The following is a 20,305-nucleotide window of genomic DNA, read 5'->3' on the forward strand; positions in this document are numbered from 1 at the left end:
TTTTTTCGGCAAAAAGCTTTGTCTCGTAAAGATTCTAGAGTGAATAAGACTTGTTTCCAGCCGAAGGCATACGTGATAACCCTGTGAATGAGGTTGCATCCACCCCATTTTTATAGATAAAAAAAACAATGGCCCACAGAAATTATATACTTGCTCAAAGTCCAGCTGATTTTCTCCAGGTCTTGTTGTCAGCACCACCACCCACTCCTTCCCTCTGATTTTCAAGTTAATGCCCATTTCACTCCATCCTGCTGTAGAGCAAACCCCTTGGCTGCAGTAAGCCACAGTTGACTTGTCTGGCTCAGGACAGAGCTTGGAGATCCCAGAGCCTCCAGTTCCTAGAAATCCCATCCTGTTCCTAGAAATCCCATCCAAGTAAGGGAGAGGTGCTGGGTGGTGCTCAGAAGTCATCCCAGCACACTCAATAATTTAGTCTCTCATCACTTTGAAATTACATAATTCAAGGATGGTGGACTTAATTTATCTTTAGTGAAAGAAAAATATAATTCTATACTATAAGAGTTTTAGGGTCCTCTATAGTAATAGAATAGTTTGCTAAAACAGTTGTTTCAGACTTGCTATGTAAAAAGCACTATCGTTGGCTGAGAAAAGAAAAAGAGAGAGTGAAAGAAATGCTACTCATTGGCTAGATATGATAAGTGGTTAGATATGGAGTATTTGAAATTATTCCCCAATACAAATCTCAATCCATCTCCTATTTGTACTTAGGGAGGAGGAAAAGAAGATGGAGAGATTTTTTAAAAGGAAAGAAGAGGAAGGTAGGAGGAACATTTCAGTCTAACATGCAATTTGATTTACTTCCGTTTAACAAGATGTTGTGAAATGGTTACTATAAATATATCCATTCTGAAATCTATAGTATCCATTCAGAATGAAAAAACACCACAGAAGAATCAGTATACTCCTTCCCTCCTCCTCAGACTTAAGAAAAGTCCATCACCAGCTTTCCTTCTCACAGTTCTCCTCCTCCAGGGCCAGTAAAGCCATCTCATAATCAGTAACAGCTGATTTAAACAAGGACTCACGAAATAAAATATCTCTTCTAATATCTTCCTAGACAGAAATTCCCACATTTAGACCACAATTGTATTTAAAATTTCTTTCTATTCTACTTATTCCTAACCCACTTATATTTGAGTTTAAATATAGTATTTTAAAAAGAAAATTGCACTGGTTTTTAAATGTCTAAACATGTAACATTTTGCCAGGCTTATCAGCTACCTCTCAGTAAACTCACAAACATCAATTATGTGGTCAATTCTTTCTCCTCTTTACCAACACAGAATATCATTTCCTAGAGATTAATCATTCTTTTATCATTCAAGTTTAGAAGGTTGGGGGAAATTGCTGATGTAGTCTATAACATCTTTACATTGAATTTTTATGAGCATTCCTGATGTCATTCAGATTAAGAAAACACATGCATGAGTCATGCTGTTCAAAGATAAGCATTGTCATCCTATAAAAGGGCAGCCATTAGAGAGTAGACACAAAAACCAATAGGCAAAGAAGGTGTTTTCCTGAGGTAAAAACCATGAGAATGAAGCATCTTACCATCCTTGTGCTGTTATATCTGCCAGTCTTCGTGGCTTATCCCCTGAAGGGAGCAGCGAAGAAGAGGGAGGACTCAAACAGGGATCTTGTCCAGGTACTTGATTAATGATGTCAGCCACTGTAGTCACTGGCCAGCCCACGTGGGGAAACAAATGTGCCTGTGAAGTTTTACGACACAAACAGAATGATTTGATTGGAGGTTACTGTGTTGCCATAATTCAGCATCAGACAATAGTCAAGTGCTGGAGGTGGAAAGTCCCTTCATTGTCACAGAGAAGGAAAGAAAGGCACAGGAAGGGAATAGAATTACTCAAGGTCATACAATAAAATAGTAGCAGCAATTTGGGGGCTAAATGAAAAGGACAAATGTAAAATGCATGAACGTTACCTTGCTTTAGAATTTCTTTAGTTAAAAGAATCAAGGAGGAAGAACCTGCTCATTTTGATCTTCAAATAATGTCAGGTTATAATTTCCATATGTTACTTGTCATGTTTAAACAAAAACATTTATTCCACTTCAGTACTAAACCCCGGTCTATATTAACAAAGTGGAAAAAGGAATACCTATTCACCCAAACTCTCCACACAAGAATGACAAGGAGGATTTCTTTTTCTTTAAGAAGGCTGGGCCTGGATTTTTAACTTCAAATCCTTTGCTTGGCTAACAAACTAAATTGCAATGAATTTAAAATTTAGTATGAAGATAAAATCATTAAATGAGAGTCTTAATAAAAAATCAGATTAAATGTGATAACTACTCCTGTTTCAATAAACTGGGTAGAAAATGAAATAGACTGGGAGATTTGGGTAATGGATGAAAATAATAAGAATGACCTTAAAACTGTATTTATTTATTAGCACTATCTAGAAAACTACTACAACCTCTCAAAAGATGTGAAACTCTTTGCTAGAAGACAGGACAGTAGTCCTGTTGTCAAAAAAATCCAAGAAATGCAGAAGTTCCTGGGGTTGAAGGTCACCGGGAAGCTGAACTCCGACACTCTGGAGGTGATGCGCAAGCCCAGGTGCGGAGTTCCGGATGTCGGTCACTTCAGTACCTTTCCTGGCACGCCAAGGTGGAGGGAAACTCACCTTACCTACAGGTAACGGGTCCCAAGAGGTTTTCACAGAACACTGAGATTTTATCAATTACTATCTCAGAAGAAAATATCATCTTCCTCAAATGTTCTCTCTCATACAGGATTGTGGATTATACGCTGGATTTGCCAAGAGATGCTGTTGATTCTGCCATTGAGAAAGCTGTGAAAGTCTGGGAGAAGGTGACTCCACTTACATTCTCCAGGATTTATAAAGGAGAGGCTGACATAATGATCACTTTTGCAGTTAGAGGTAAAAAGAAACAACAAACAAGCAAACAAACAAACAAGAAACATGAAATGCATCCCTTTGGCTGGTGGTGTTTTATTGGAAAGGATTCCAAAGAGATTCCTCATCATTAAGAACAATTACCTTTCCAAGTAAAAAAACAAAAAAACAAAAAGCAAAACACCAAAAACAAAACAAAACACGTTTTCTGTCTTAGATCATGGAGACTTTTCCTATTTTGATGGACCTGGAAAGGTTTTGGCTCATGCCTACCCACCCGGGCCGGGGATTAATGGAGATGCTCACTTTGATGATGATGAACAATGGACAAAGGATACATCAGGTTAGTTATACATTTCTCAGAACGATTCTGATGCTTTTAATATTTGGAAAAGTCTTAACTAAGAATATTGAAGAAATGGATTGTTTTGGATTGCCCGATGGGTCACAGACCAGCAGAATGTAAGTATTTTTGTCTTAATTATTATGGAAAAATGTTTTCAGATGTCTAAAAAGTTTATTCTCTGTCTTGGTAAGCACAGTAATGGAAGCATCATTAAGTATTTCTTTGATGACTGTGGATCTTTTGTGACTTTAGAATCATCATTAAAAACAATTTCTCATATCAAATTGTAGCTATCCAAGAGTTAAATTTACACTAACATGTGCCCTGGATACTGCTTATATCCAACTGGGGAAATTTACCCCAATGACTTCTTTACTCTACAAAACAGAAATGAGAATTAAATTCCAGAAACTGAGGTTCCAGTTTAGGTTTATCTGGTTAAATTAATAATTTACTCTCTCTAGGTTAAAAAAAAATTTAATGGACTTTTTCTGAAGGGAAGGGCTAACCCCAAAATAAAATGTCCAAACCTTTCAGGTAGAAGAATGTTTCTCATTTCATAACTGTATAGTTTGAGAATGGCTTCCAAAGTTCTCAAACAATTGGCTAAAACAAATCCTTCTACTTCTGAAATTTAATTAGGTTTTATAATCAAAATGCAAACAGAATCCCTGTAGAGAGAACAAATATGATGTTAGTGCTGGGTAAAATTATTTGTTGTGATTGAATTAACAACTTCTTGCTCCAAAGGGACAGTCCCACAAAGTCTCAAATAACAACTTTAAAAGTAAAGTCAACTTACTTGGTATGCCAATCAGAATTACCCAATGCCTTCCAATTTCAGTATTCTGTGTTTTTTGTTTGTTTGTTTGTTTGTTTTTATTAAAAAATGTAATATGAAGAAAAAATCTGAATAGAGCTAGTGTTTGTGTGGCCAAAATCTCTTTTGTGATCAATGGTACACATGATTGGGTGTATTATGCGTTAAATCAATCTTATAGACCCAATGACATCTATCATTCTTAATATTTTTGAACCCAATGTGTGCTGAATTATCATCATGAGGCTGAAAAATTGTGCAGGCGATATTCCCATGGCAAATAACATTAGTAAGATTGTTTAAGGATTCCAGAATTGAGATGAAGAAACTGTGATTCATTTAATTTAGATTGTAACCGGCAAATGTCAGTACATTGAAACAATGTTTATCTTTACATTGACAAACGAAGAGAAATATTTATTGATGCACTAAACCAGTAGGTTCATCCCATTCCAGAATACTACAAGAAAGGGGACCTGGTCATAAAATTAATAGGCTTCTGCAGTGGAGGGGAGTACTTGGATATGGCCGCACACTTTGTCTCAAGATTGATGTCAATAATGAGCCTTGAAATACACTCCGTTTCCATTAAATATGTAATTAGTCAATTGACCAATTAACACAAAAAAAAACAAAGAAAAAAAATGCCTGTCCTTCCAAGAAGTAAATAAATGTAATACACAGCTGACATTTGTAATGTACATGTATTTAAGGAATAAATACTCTTATTTCTGATTTCTTAAATAGGGACCAATTTATTCCTCGTTGCTGCCCATGAACTTGGCCATTCCCTGGGTCTCCAGCACTCAGACAATGCTGAAGCTTTGATGTACCCAGTCTACAACCCACTCACAGACCTGGCCCGGTTCCGCCTTTCTCAAGATGATGTGAATGGCATTCAGTTCCTGTATGGTGAGTGATGCTGGAAAAATTGGGCATTGGAGCTTTGTAGGACAGCTTTAAAATGCTGCAGAAAGCATTTGCAAGCCAACTCAAAGCACTTTGAGAATGTTTGGAACGCATATAAATTGACAGAAGCCTCATGTTTCTCCTAATGTTTGCATCCTCACATCTGTTCTCTTTAGGACCTCCCGTAATTCCCCTGCTGACCCGGTGATGCCCACAGAATCTGTACCTCCTGAGACACCAGACATGTGTGATCCTACTTTGTCCTTCGATGCAATCAGCACTCTGAGGGGAGAAATCCTATTCTTTAAAGACAGGTCAGACCGGAAAATTGTATTTCCCTATCCACTTTTTTTTGATGTATAATGCTTAGAAAGGAAAACTTGACAGAGATTTTTAAATAGAAGATTTCCAGTATGCTTTAAAATCACTGACATCTGGATTTTTTATATATATATATAATTTTCTTAAATTATCCAGACCATTTTTATAGACTTACAAAGATGATTTTTGGTCACTATAATAAAAGGTCAATGAAGGCAGTGTGTTTTATCTATTTTTTTCTTTTTTATATCCCCTGAGCCTAGAATAGGCCTGGCACATGCAATGAATGTGTTGAATAAATACATTAGTAATTGTTGCATTTACACATCACAAATCATGCAACTTCTTCAAAAAGTACTGATTTATCTTTAGAAGCAGGACTGGATCTTTACCTTTGTTAACAAATGCTACTATTTAAATTAATTATTTTTAGGTAAAGTGGTATATGATTTTGGTACAATGTTAAGTCATCACCAAAAGATAAAGAATTAAAAGAAAAATCTCTCCCCCATCTTGACCTACAGAATCCCCAGTTCTCGCCGCATGTGCAGCCATTGATACCAATTTCCTCCATTTTTTTACAAAGATGTTCTATTCACATACACGCATGAATAGGTATATATTTTTCCTGCTACTTTTTTCAAAATGGGTACATAATATACACACTGTTTTACAAAATGTTAGACTAGACACTATGCTAAGTAATTAATACATTGTTAACACATTTCCTGCCATAGAGTTTATAACCCTGGATCATAGGAGAAGGCCAGTCTTGTACTAACTTTTAAATTAGCATTGATCGAAAAAAACAGAAGAATATATTCCTTTAAAAAAAGAAAAAAAAATATATATATATATGACAATTCTAATTAATTTTTATGTATTACAGATATTTTTGGCGCAGATCCTTCTGGAATCCCAAACCTGAATTACAATTGATTTCTACATTTTGGCCCTTTCTTCCATCAAACTTAGATGCTGTATATGAGGTTCATAGCAAGGATATTGTTTTTATTTTTAAAGGTAAGTACTATGTAAATTTTTTAACTTGTTGAAATAAATTCTATTGCAATAATGTCATCAAGAAATGAATTTTCTCCATTATATTACATTTTGAATGGTGTATTACTGCAAGACTAGTGCTAATGCTTAAACAAGGTATGTGCAAAAAATATTACAAGCTTTATTTAAAATATTCAATGAATGACTGATTAAGATGGTGGAGTAGGTAAATGCTGTGCTTGCCTCCTGACATGACCACATCAAAATTATGACTAAACTACAGAAGTACCATCACAGAATTGCATGAAGCCTAGCTGAACCAAAGCCCTACAACTAAGGACATACAGAAGAAGCCACCTTGAGACTTGTAGGAGGGGCAGAGACTCTGAAGAGGCTGGTCCCATACATGTGTGTGACCATTAAAAATAGTGAGGGATCTCTCAGCTGCAGAGGTACCTCCCCCCCAGGGGACCAAGGGTCCACAATCACAAACCGGGCTCCCCAGTCCAGGGTTTCAGTGCTGCAAAGAGAAGTCCCCATAACTTCTGGCTGTGAAAACCACAGATTGTGCTGATTCAAGTATGACAGTCAGAGAAAGACAGATGCAATGTGATTTTGCTTATCTGTGGAATCTAAAGAACAAAATAAAGAAGCATACAAAACCAGAAACAAACCCATAGATACAGAGAACACTTTGATGGTTGCCAGATGGGAGGGGGGTTGGGGGTGAGTGAAAAGGGAGAAGGGATTATGATGTAGAAATTATTTTTTACACAGTAGTCATGGGGATGTAGGGAATAGCATATGGAACATAGTCAATAACATTGTAATAACTATGTACGGTGTCAGATGGCAACCAGATTAATCAAAGTGATAGATAGATGAGGGTGTTTGGGTGGCATGGTGAAAAAGGTTAAGGAATTAAAAAGTATAGTTGGTAGCTACAAAATAGTCATGGGAATGTAAAGTAAAGCATAAGGAATATAGTCAGTAATAAGGTATGTATAGTGCCTGGTGGGTACTAGACTAGTTAGGGGGCCCACTTCTTAAATTACATAAATGTTTAACCACTATGCTGTACACCTAAAGTTAATATAAAATAATATTGAATGTCAACTGTAATTGAAAATTTTAAAAAGGAGGGGAAAAAAGGTGAAGGGGAATAAGAGATTCAACTTTTCAGGTATAAAATAAATAAGTCATGGGGTTGTAATGTACAGCATAGGAAATATAGCCAGTAATATTGTGATAACATAGTATAGTGTCAGATGGTTGCTGGACTTATCATGGTGATCACTTTTTTAGGTATATAAATGTTGAACAACTATGGTGTACACCTGAAACTAATATAGTATTGTATGATAGCTATATTTTAATAAAAATGTTTTAAAAATTTAAGATAAAATAAAATATTTGATGAGACCTAAGTAAATAGATGATATTTCATATTCATGGATAGAAAAATTCAACATAGTAAAAATGCTAATTTATCTATAGATGCAAAGATGTTTCAATTCAAATGCCAAAATATTTTTCATGGAACTTGACATATCAGTTCCATAATTTATATGGAAGAGCAAAGGCCATGAATAGCCAAGATATTCCTGGAGAAGAATAAGATGAGCAGAAATGTCCTATATTATAAAGCCTCGCTAGACAAAGAAATGCAGTCAGTGCAGGGATAAATAAATTAACTAATGAAACTATTCAGGTTTGTTGGTACCTTTGTCAGACTTTTAAACTATTGTTTCCATTTATTCAAATGGTAATATGCTATTTCAGCTTCTATTATTTCTTGAGTTAATTTTGTTAACATATTTTTCTGAGAATTTGTCAACTTTGTCTTTTTTCAAATCAACTGGTATAATATTTTCAGAGTATTATTTTGTTGCCATTTTAATTATTGCTGAAGCTGTGTTCCTTTTTTAATTCCTGATATTGAATCTTTGTGTCTTTCTATCAATCTCATAGGAAAACAGGATAGTTAACAATTTTATTGGTCTCAGAGAACTACCTTTTGACTTTGTTAATCATCTATTGTATTTTGATCTTTCATTTCTTTTCTGTCCATCTTCTTATTATTTCCTTCATTTTTGTTTTTTTCATTTATTCTGTTAGTTTTTTTATAACTTAAGTTTGATACTTACCTTATTAATCTGTAGCCTTTCTTTTGTTCTAATATAAGCATTTATGCATGTAAATATTCCTTCTTCCCAGGTTTTGCTTTATCCCACAAGTTTTGATGTGTAGTATTTTTAATTTGTTCAATAAAAAAAGAGTTTTCCTTGATTCATAAGTTATTTGGAAGTATTTTTAAATGTCAAACTGTATGGGGATTTTAAAAAATATATGTATTTCTAACAAACTCATTTTCAAATGAAATGAGGATTAAGTGAAATAATGAGAAATTATCCTGGAAATTGTAAAGGGTTATATAACACTAAAGTATTGCTACTATTCATAATTTATCTCACATTTATTTATCACTTGCAATGTTCCAGGCACTGTGCTTGTTAGTGGAGGTCAAAACTAAGAAGTGCTCATATTCTAGAGACAGCAGCAGAGATGAAGCCATCACCATACCATGTGATAAGTGCTGGGATTAAGGGAAGCCAGGGTACCATGGGAGTTTAGAGGGAGAGCACTTGACCCACACCCAGGGTTCAGCAAAGATCTGAGAGAAGATGATGTTTAGTATGAGTGTCAAAGGAGACAAACTTTACTGTGGTGAGAGGATCTGTGTGTGTAGAGAGTGGAAAGCTCTTTAAGGCAGAAGAAACTGTTTAAACAAAAGTAACAGTGTATCTGGAACTTTTGTGCCAGGTACAAGTCATTCAATTCCGGTGAAGCAAGAGAGATGCACAATAGATTGGCATTTTAGATTAGCTAACCTGGTACTGATGGAGTTGGCATGGGAAAGGTGATATAACAAGTAAAATCAGAGAGCCTGATAGGATTGCATTGTGCTAATTCATTCAAATTTATGTGGATTCTTAAGGTATTCAAAAGCAACACAGATTGAACAAGGTGACTATGAGATGTACAAAAGAAAGTGTCCAGTAAGTAACTGACTTATTGCTGTGAAGCTTACGAGAGTTCCAGGTTAGAAATTTAGATTAAGAAGTCACCAGAAATTATAAGAAGTAACTAGTACTGGTCAGTATAATTTATAGATAATAAATATAAGACCCAGAAAGGCCATTGGACCAGATTTATCTACTCTTTTTTTTGTTGTTCACTTATTTATTCATTCACTTATTCAGGGAATATTTATACATACCAGCTATGAACTGGGCATTGGGTTAGTAGTTGGAATTAAAACCAAGAATTCCTCTTTTTCACAATAAGTAATAAAATTATCTTTCAAACCAAAAAGGCTTCACTCAACATTTCTTGGGTGTCTTTCTTCAATAGGAAATAAATTCTGGGCCATCAAAGGAACTGAGCTGCAAGCAGGTTATCCAAGAGACATCCACACGCTGGGTCTTCCTCCAACCATAAGGAAAATTGATGCAGCTATTTCTGATGAGGAAAATAAAACCTACTTCTTTGTAGAGGACAAATACTGGAGGTAAGATGCAATAAGAATGATTTTGTATGGAGCATAAATTAGGAATATTATTTCTTTCTTTTCGGATATCCTCCACTCCCATCCTCTAACTTTCTTTAATTTTAAACTTTCTGATTATGAAGGAGAAAACTTATAGTTATTCAACCTCCTAGATATAATAAAGGGTTCTTAGAGTGCTTGATTACTGGGTCATATATCCAGACACCAAAAGACATCACGAGAGGCCAACTGAGGTCCAGACAATGGCCCTCAGATGAAGCCCATATGTGTCAGGCTGTAAAGACAAGGTCTACAGGGCAAATGTGAGAGAGAGCCAAAAGTTTATTTTTAGCCAAGTGATTTAATTCACTTTGCCTCTTATGTGTATACAGTCTTCACGCATTTGTGGCAGAGAAACATTTGGGCTGTACGAGTGTCTAGGCTTAGAAAATTGACCTCAGACATCTACATGGAATCTCTGTAAAATAGTGAGATGTCCTTGTTTCTGGAGAAAATACTATTTTATGCGCTGAGTTTTCAAGTCCAGGAAAGTCACATATTTTTGTAATCATAAAAATGTTAAACACTTCTTTATTCTAATGGAGAATTATCCAGGATTCCACACTGGAACATCATACTGATGCATGGAAGAGGGCCTCTGCACAATGTTCAGTTGTATTTCTTTCACTTGTTATAGATTTGATGAAAATAGCCAGTCCATAGAACAAGGCTTCCCCAGACTGATAGGTGATGACTTTCCAGGAGTTGAGCCAAAGGTTGATGCTGTATTACATGCATTTGGTAAGATGACACACATTTCATTGCCAATGAGGACACTTTGGGGCATTTTCTATCAAAATGATGTGGAGAATCAAAGCTACTTTCAAATCATTCGGTCTTATGTCCTTTCTACTCCAAATACCTAAAAAATTTAATTTTCTAATTTATCCAAATTGGTTTAAATTTTTTTTTTTCTTGCATAATTTCCAAGTCTCTATTCCATACCTGCACCAAAAAAAAAAAATCAGAGGATACTTCCTCACACTATAAACCCATTTACTTTCAGGTCACTATGTTGGCATAAAAATATAACCAAGTGTGAGCCAGGTTTACTAATAGCTGGTTGTCATTTTCCTCTATCTCATCCTATTGTCCCTTCTCTCTTACCCCATCCCAAAGGGACTTATCTGGCCTTTTGTTGTAGTCTGTAATTGTCTGCATTATATAATTTATGTAAATAAATAATAGCCCTCCTGTATGCTCAAAATAGGCAAAATTTGATTCCTCATTTAGTTTTGTCTAGTGGGAGTAAGAAATCTATCAAAAAGATCACAAATTAATATACAATTATTTATTATAATTTGTCATATATTTCTTATTAAAGGAATGACAGGGTGGCAAGCAAGAATAATGTTGTGGGGAGATAAGAAAGTGAAACGTATTCTTGTTCTGAAGGAATTTTGGAGGGAGCTGCGAGGGCTTGACAATCATAATGCTCATGAGGTTGATGATCTTGTTACTAAGATAACGACCGAATGTATGTGAAGTCAGAAGTGGACCTCTACTGTATTTTATCATTGGCCTAATTCTCTTGGGTCCAATTTCCTCCCAAGCTGTATTTAGGTCCTAGTGGGAGAAGAGTGGATTGAGAAGAAAGAGGAGAATAAATTAAGGTTTTTAAACATCATAGAATTTTATTAGTTCAGAATTATAATTTAATATTTTATAATATTTTAGAGCACTGGCTTTGGAATCAGACAGATGACATGGAGTGCTTCCTCCATCTTTCATTAGTGACATTACCCTGGGAAAACTGTAATATCTCCCTAATTTTCAAGTGTTTTCTCATCAGCAACACCTCACACTTTTTTTGTAAATGTAGGTGAGATAAAGCATGTAAAGCACTCAGAACAGTGCCTGGCACAGAGTAACCACTTAGTAAGTGCCATTCATTATTATTCATTATTAGCTCACTATTATTCTGAGTTTTGCATGTTGTAAAAATGATTTATCTGAAGAATGTCTCATTATCTTCCTCATCTATATTTACAGAATTTTTCTATTTCTTCAGCGGATCATCAAAGTTTGAGTTCGACCCTAATGATCGCGTGGTGACACATATATTGAACAGTAACTACTGTTATGTTAAGTGAGATATGGAGAAGACAGATTCCTTTTAAATGAATCTAATTATTATTCACATAATTTATTGTGAGTCAAAATGGATAATTTTCCAGCATGTACAGTGGCCAAAGTAGATGATCCTTGCAGACATCTTCACATGTCATGCAGCATTTATCGGGACTGCTTCACTTGCTACTGGATTACATTGAATAGAAGTGGGAAATACCTGTGTACAATAGGCAGAGACTGTATCTCCATGGGTGTTTCATTTACTGTTTAAGAAAGATTTTTATTTTGGGCCTGTTCCTTACTTTCTACAATAAAACTTATTTTCAATACAATGACCGCACTGGACTGAGCATTTAGCAGATATTCTGCTAGTAAGTGTAGTAGGAACACATACTCCATGGATGGGCCATATAGCTGTCCCATACCCTCTCCCCTTCTCTCCACCAGCACAGGATTTTTGTTTTTACCTCCCAAGTATTGTAAGTGTTCTTACACATCTAAGGAAGAAAAAGCTTAGTCAATTGCTGTCTTGTAGGAATGGTTCTGGACAAAATTGGGAAATAGAATTCTAGAATATTGGAGCTTAGGAACCTAGCAAATCATCTGGTCCATGTCATCGTTTGCAGGTGGGGAAACAAAACTGGCTTGAAATCCAGCCATTTCTTTTTAACCCAAATATTTCTTCAGTGGTGCTTCCTGACTGCCCTGGAAACTTAATTTATCATATCCTCCACACTGTCTCATTAAAATATTCTCTTATTACCATTTAGTACTTGGCAGTTCCTGATTGATAAGAGTTTGTGTGCACATACCAACTGTATGACATATACATATACAACACACCACTAAGTGCTTATCACCACTCGGGTGTGCTTTATACCATACCAGGTACAACATAGGAACTGGTTCATTCTTTTATTGATTCATTCAAACGACAGGCACTGTCTTGGATGCAAGGCATAGGAAAACACATTTAATACCTCGCTAAGTTTTGTCTAGTGGGAGTAAGAAATCAACCATAAAGATCACAAATTAATATATAATTATTTATTATAAAGCTGTAATTAAATGACAGAGTGAGTGGCGAGGGACAATAATGTTGTGGGGCCGGGGAACTATCTGCTAAAATTTGGTTGTTAGAAATGGCCTCTCTGGGATGATGATGATGATGATAATAATAATAATAATAATAATAATAGTAATGCATCTAAACACAATTAGCCAGGTGGATAAGTAGGAGGAGATACACCAATCTAGGAAGAGAAAATACAAAATAATGTCAAACCTCAGAGGTGAAAAAAATCTCAGCATGTCCAAGGAGCTGAAAGAAAATGGATGCCTGATTAGAGTGTTGGAGGGTGGATGTGGAATAAAAAAATATAGACAGGTAGGAAGGATCAAATCATTCAGGGTCTTTCAGATGTGTTAAAGAGCTGTGTTTTATTTTAAGCGTATTATGGGTTTGTTGAAGGAGTCTTTAAGCAGAGAAGCAACACAAGCCATTATATATTTTGAATGATTAGCTGTAGAGAATTGGAAATGATGTTGAAATCATCAATGATGTTGAAAGTTGGAAGAGGTTAATTTAAAGGACTATTACAGAGGACAAGAGGGTGGCAAAAATAGGGAGTCTCAGGGGAGATGGAGAGATATGACTCAACTTGAGATGTGTTCTAACATCATTCAGATTTAATTATAGACTAGAGTTCTGAGGGAAAGAAAGGTATTAAGGATAACTCCTGGATTTCTGGCATGAGCACCTTCTTGGATAGCAGTGGCTTTAACACAGTTGGGGGGAGATGAAGAGAAGTGAATTTGTGGGAGACGGTTAAGAGTGAGAGGAATCATGTTACATTTTAAATTTAGAAATTCCTCTGAGATAACCAAGTAAAAACATCAGTAGACCATTAGATAAAAGAGTTTGGAGCCCAAAACACAGTAAATAAAACTGTGGGAGATTGGGGGAATCACGGGAATCGATGAGGATATGTGGAGTGACTGCTACCACTTTGAGCTCAGTCCTTTACTGAGGCAGAGGGAAACAGTTCTTGATAAATTGCACACTGACTCCTAAGGCTCTCTGTGAATATCACAAACATCATTCTGTCTACATTTCACTGGTCAAAGAAAATTTACATCACCTCATCTAACACCAAGGACAAGTAAATGATATCCTGCCATATGTCTGGGAAAAGAATCAGAAATATTTAGTAGACAGTAATGATCATAACCACAAAGGGTTTTTTCTTACAAAAACAATAGTAATATTTCTTTATTTTAAATATTTACATTATATTTTTTAAACTGGAAATACATGAAAATGTCCCAAATTCTAAAAGGAAGGAAACGTTATTTATTTACTGAAAATTTTTTTCTTCCTGCCATCTCATCTCAGCAGCCCAGTTCTCTTTTCCAGAGGTAAGCAATGTACTACTTTCTACTAATTTCATGTATATGAGGTCTGAAAATTAAGTTCATAAACTTGTTGCAACGATATTGCTAACTTTTTCTGATATCAGAAGGATTATTCATTATGAATTTGTATCAACTGGACAAACAGTTCACCAAGTTTACCATTTGGAAGTGCTGAAAAGGCTGCATGAAAAAGTTAGATGACTTGAACTTTTCACCAACAATTCATGGCTCTTGCATCAAGACAACCCACCAGCTCACACGGCACTGTCTGTCAGGGAGTGTTTAGCCAGTAAACAAATAACTGTATTGGAACACCCTCCCTATTCACCTGATCTGGCCCCCAATGACTTCTTTCTTTACCGGAAGGTAAAGGAAATATTGAAAGGAAGACATCTTGATGACATTAAGGACATTAAGGGTAATTCGATGACAGCTCTGATGGCCATTCCAGAAAAAGAGTCCCAAAGTTGCTTTGAAGGGTGGACTAGGCACTGGTGTCGGTATATAGCTTCCCAAGGGGAGTACTTCAAAGGTGATCATAGTGATACTCAACAATGAGGTATGTAGCACTTCTTTTAAGATGAGTTCACGAACTTAATTGTCAGACCTCATATCGGTCCATCTATTCTATGTATTTATAAGCATGCCTGTGAAGCTTCTTTTCCCCCCACAAAGGTACATACTTTATATTCCCTTCTGTACTTCTCAGAATATCCTAGCGACTGTTCTATATCAGTAACAGAAGTTGCTGTATTCTATTAAATATCTACACAGTAATCTAGTATACGCATCTAACGTAGTATACGTAATTTATTTAACAAACACTTATTCATGCACATTTGGGCTTGTTTTCAATATTTTGCTTTTAAAATCAATAACATAATTAACATCTTTTTACATATGTCTTTTCACAGTTGTGAGTGTATGTGCTGAAAAACTCTAGCACTTAATAAAAGAGCTGGAAAAGCATCTCATTGATTTGGTGAGATGAAGGACATGGACAATCCCAACAATGGCAACACACATGGAGAGATGGCGTCAGAAATATAACCAAATATTCCTTAGGACTATTTTGGTAGATTGACTTAATAAAGGGAATGCATTAGTTCACCAACTAACGAGAAAAGTCTCAGGGCAGTTTTCCGTTGCATTTTAATATTTCCTCTGCTGTTCTTTTGGCCCTGCACTTAGAATGACAACTTCTTTTGGGGTGGATTTCTTCGTGATGGCTCGGTAATTTCAGTCATTACATTTCATCAATATTTTATTTCTATCTACCAAATGTCCTCTGATTGAGTTCTCTTTGTCCATGGACCACAATGAGTCTGTCACAGTGAAAAGGAGAGCAGGAGGACCATGACTGGCTTAGATCCCTTAAAGCAGAGCTGTGCTTAATCCCACACCCATCATGTTCTTTAGTGGGAGAAGAAAGAACAGACGCCGAGGCAGCAACATCAATGATTTCCACCAAGACAGACCATGAGTTCTCTGAGAAAGTATAAAGTGAGCACAGACAATCTTAGGAAAATGTTAGTGAAGAAAGTGCTCACAAAAGTTTTATTTCTTATGTTTCCAGGCTAGATTAGTGGTAATAATGAATGCCTTTATTTGGTTGAGGGTAGGGGTAAGGGGTGGGGAAAAATACTTCAATTTATAGACTCTGTACAGGATGCTTATACATGCAATTCATTTAGTTTCCATAATAACCATGATAAATATTATCATCTTTTAATTGCAGAATTTAAGCTCAAAGGATAAACTTTCCCATGATTAGCAACTGGTGAACCGTCACACTACTGTATGTCCTGACTCTACTCCAGAACTCTCTTAACTTCAAAGATCTCGCTCTTTTTGAGGCTAGGTTAACAGATCATAAATCAACATAATGCAGCTTAACTTTGTCTCCATTATATTCTAGTTAATGTCTTTGCTTTTAAGGACAAAAAAATTGTTGAGATTGTGGTTCTTTGAAACTGCTGGGTTATCTCCACCAAGATGTTTCTGATTCTACAGACCTCCATGTATTAATATAAAAATGTCTGAGGATAGAGTTAAGACAAAAATAGATCGTGACTCCGAATCTTGACACTGATTCAGGATTTACCCTCAGAACTGATGGAAAATTATTGAGTTCATGACATATTTTGCATGTTTGGAGATGTTAGACTCAACAATATTAAGTTGAATCATTTAGATTCCTGAAGATAGAAGAAATCTGACTCATAGGCTGACTCTATTATTTCCTCAGCCTTATGTGACCTTTCCAGATCTGTTGTTTCTTCAGCATTCCCTGGTGCAGATAACAGCACCACCTTCTTTCATCTTTGTCTTGAAATCACAATCAACTTTGACTTCTTATTTTGCTCATAAGACACATTCCCTCAGTTGCCATATCATGTGAATTCTGCCTGCCATGTCTAGAGAGGGCAAAATAAAGGGCTTCAGCAGGAGAGTGTACAGGAGGAGGCAACCATGAGAAATGTTACTCAATCTTTGTAAGTTTCTAACTATATGTCTGTGCACACATTGTTCCCACGCTCACCAATCTTTACCTTCTCCTTTACCTACAGAAAACAAATCATCTCTCAAAGCCTGGATCATTTTCGACCTTATCCATGATATTCTCTCACATAAAATCAACCTCTGACACAGCTCTGACAAGCCTTGGAACCAATTTTGCCATGACTTCTTAGAGCAAGAAACTATTCCAGATGCAGGTGCCAATGAAGAGATTTAAACCAATCTCTTCATTGGCAAAACAAATATCAAGCAAATGAGGTTTGATGATCCCAGTAGGTGAGATCCCAGAGGAGATCCCAATAGGTGAGAGAAATACTGAGAACAATCTGAGATAAGCAATGCTGGGAAATCCAGCTAGAGAGGCAGGCAGAGAGCACTTGGGAGGTTAGATACCACTAGTAAGCAGGGTGCCAATTCCTAGTTAAAAACAAAGCTCCAAATCACGAGGCAAGGCTGGGAGTTAGGATAACATAAATATGAGAAGACAAATCATAACTGGCCTAGTATCAGAACATGAAACTCTGAGAGAAACTAAGAATATAAGTTACCCAGTCTGAAGCCAAGAACCAACTATTAAACAGGTTTGGCCTCCCACATTAGAACAAGACTGATGGTGAATTGGGGAGGATTCCCAGAAAGAGGTTCAGTGGATGTTTTAGTAATTCCTACCTCTAGTCAATTTTGGTTCAATCAATTGGAAGAAGTATGACTGCACCTGCAGGAAGGGATTAAGTTGTTCTAGCTTTGGGGAAATAAAGAAAGTTGAGGTTGCGAACAGGCATAGACTGGTGTGGTAATGAGACAGGAAAGAAAGTAAGTAAATATTACCTGAGGGAGCTTGGAAGTGGATTTTCCCCCAGTCAAGCCTCCAGATGATGCCTTGAGATTTTATTCAGATACCTGTGGCTGGATGCTCAACACACAGAAACTGAAATAATATATGTGGGTTGTTCTAATCCACTAAGCTTGTGGTAATTTTAAATCTGTAATACATACCTCACAGAATGAGTTATGTGGCATCACAGACACATAATATTTAACCAGATAATTCAGGTCAAAATCCAGTTCTGCTAAAGAAGTTCTGAAAGCAGAAATGTCTCAACTCCTTTAGGAGCTCGTAATCTATCAGTGATACTCTTGACATAGAGAGTCTTAAGACTGATTTTGTCTAGCGTGAGCTCTAAGAAAAAATGTTGAAGTGGAGAAAATTGGCCATTGATGCCCTCATTTTATTTGAGATATCTTTCTCTTTCTGTATTTTACTCACCTGTGTATCCAAGTGGCACTATTACACAGCATTTGCAGTCATTAATGAAATTATGACAACAAGTCTTATGTGTTTGAGTCATAAATGTCTGTTTCTTGCTATCGAGAAGAATTGGGGTAATGTGTTAAATATGCTTGCAAGAGACAGAAATAATAGAGTCAGAGCAAAACACACACACACACATGGTGGGGCGGGGGGAGAAAAAGAAGGGGAGACAAAGAGAAGGGAAAATGTAACATGGTGACAGGGAGAACACGTGTGGGCAAGAGTGTGTGAACTACATTTGAAATGCAGGACGATGATCCAAGTATGAGCAGACCTAAGATGAAATCTGTGTGTTGGTAGAGGGGGAAAGTGAGTGAAAAAAGAAAAGGATCAAGGTGATATAATGCAAGACTACATTAGGAAGTCACACTGGTCCAGGACACCTAGGAAGCAACATGGAGATAAGGAAGGGGAGAGTAGCCTGGAGAGCAGTTTCATCCTAAACCCTGAGGTGAGACAGAAAACCTGTAAGAACTGTCTTTATGCCCCAAAGACCAGGAGCAGAGAGAGTTCAAGCTGGTCTGCCTAAGAAGCAAGCCCTGACTGCTCTCCAAGTGGAGACACAGGTGCTTGCATGAAGTAGATTCCTGGAGGTTGGATGGCAGTTGTACCTCCTCAACTCCTTCATTCTTTGATTAATTCACTCATTTAACAGATATTCAGTGAGGGCTACTGTATAGTAAGCAATATTTTAGGGATATGGGACAGAGAGCTTTACAGACACAGCTCCGCTCTTCCAGAGCTTATTTTCTCCAGAGGGAGACAAAGTAGTCAGCAGTCTATGTGATACGATGATGTGGTCACACAACAGCCTAGACGTCTGTCCCCCCATGCCTTTCCCTAGGAAAGGAAGGATTTGTGGAACTGTGCCTCTCTGGGATTGAGTTTGTTACACCTTGTGTCTCTCCGCCTGGTCTTCAGATGAAGGGTTTGCAGTCAAAGACGGGTAAGATTTCTCATGGGAGAAACAACCTGACACCCCCCCCCCCCATGAGCTGTATGAAGATTGATGAAAGAGGCTTTGTCATTCCTTCCCCCTGCTTGAGAAAAGCTGCTGCTGACTCTTGCCTCTCCCTCTCACCTAATTGAGAGGATCATTAGAGCGATAAGATCAAGCTCTTTCTGCTCAGCTCAAGGCATTGTTTTACCTTGAGAGGCTCCCCCCCCCCACCCTCAGGGAGGTACATACCAAACCTTAGTCATCATGGGACTGGATGCCTCGGCTGTTTTGAGACAGATAATTGGATTTTGAAATCATTTTTTCTATGTGGTGTAAGTTTCACAGACCATGCCTTAAATCTTTAAATCCTTAAATCTTGTGACTTCTTTGTCTGTAATCAATAAATACTGACAGTCGGCCTGATTCGGGGCTCCAGTCTCTTGAGACTGCGAGTTCCCTGGTCCTTTGTAATTTAACTGTATTGAGTCTCTGTCTCTTTATTATAGCTTAACCCAAAGCCGCCTCTTCTCGCCTCCCTACAGCCTTTGTTGCGCAGGACGCGACACGATACCAAGGGCTATGGCCATAATGGGGAAGCACACAGAGCTGTGGGATCGTGTAGAAGGGCTTCCATCCCAATATCCAATAGTGACGAGTCATGGGAAGCCACCAAGCGGAAGAAACATCTAAGTGGAAAATCAAAGAGCAATAATTGAGGAAGACTGGAGGAGGGAGGTTGTCCAGGCAGAGAGAAACAAGAGTGTGGAAGGTGTTTAGACCTTGTGATCTAGAGCAGTGCTTCTCAAACCATCTATAGTGAAGGACCCATTTATTAAATTTTCAATGAATTATGTAAAATACAATAAAAAGGATTACTGGGAAAATAAAATAACAAAGATTTTAAGAGTGGCCAATTTTAAAATTATTAGATTCAATAGGCATAAATCACCCTGTCAAATTGCTAGGAAAGCTTCTAAGCACGTAGTCTCCATTTTTGTACCTATCTCATTGTAGAATAATGACAAAACTGTTCATGAGTCAACAAAGACATTTTGAGTAGCATTGGCCAATAGTATACAAATAAAGATATTCATTACAGAGAGGGGGAAATATCAGGGAACTCTACTTCCAGAATT

At 36.9% G+C, this 20,305-nt stretch overlaps 1 protein-coding gene across 1 annotated transcript; it reads left to right on the forward strand.

Moving 5' to 3' along the window:
• Positions 1–1,555: 1,555 nt before the first annotated feature.
• LOC109437749 (stromelysin-2) lies at positions 1,556–19,885 on the forward strand. Its single transcript, XM_074337071.1, has 12 exons — positions 1,556–1,669; positions 2,434–2,678; positions 2,777–2,925; positions 3,119–3,244; positions 4,815–4,983; positions 5,153–5,290; positions 6,187–6,320; positions 9,714–9,870; positions 10,547–10,650; positions 11,902–11,979; positions 15,817–15,893; positions 19,676–19,885. The coding sequence occupies exons 1-12, from the start codon at positions 1,556–1,558 to the stop codon at positions 19,883–19,885; spliced, it is 1,701 nt and encodes a 566-aa protein (XP_074193172.1).
• The last annotated feature ends 420 nt before the right edge of the window (positions 19,886–20,305 follow it).

This window comes from Rhinolophus sinicus, linkage group LG06 (assembly GCF_036562045.2).
Source record: "Rhinolophus sinicus isolate RSC01 linkage group LG06, ASM3656204v1, whole genome shotgun sequence".
Lineage (NCBI taxonomy): Eukaryota > Metazoa > Chordata > Mammalia > Chiroptera > Rhinolophidae > Rhinolophus > Rhinolophus sinicus.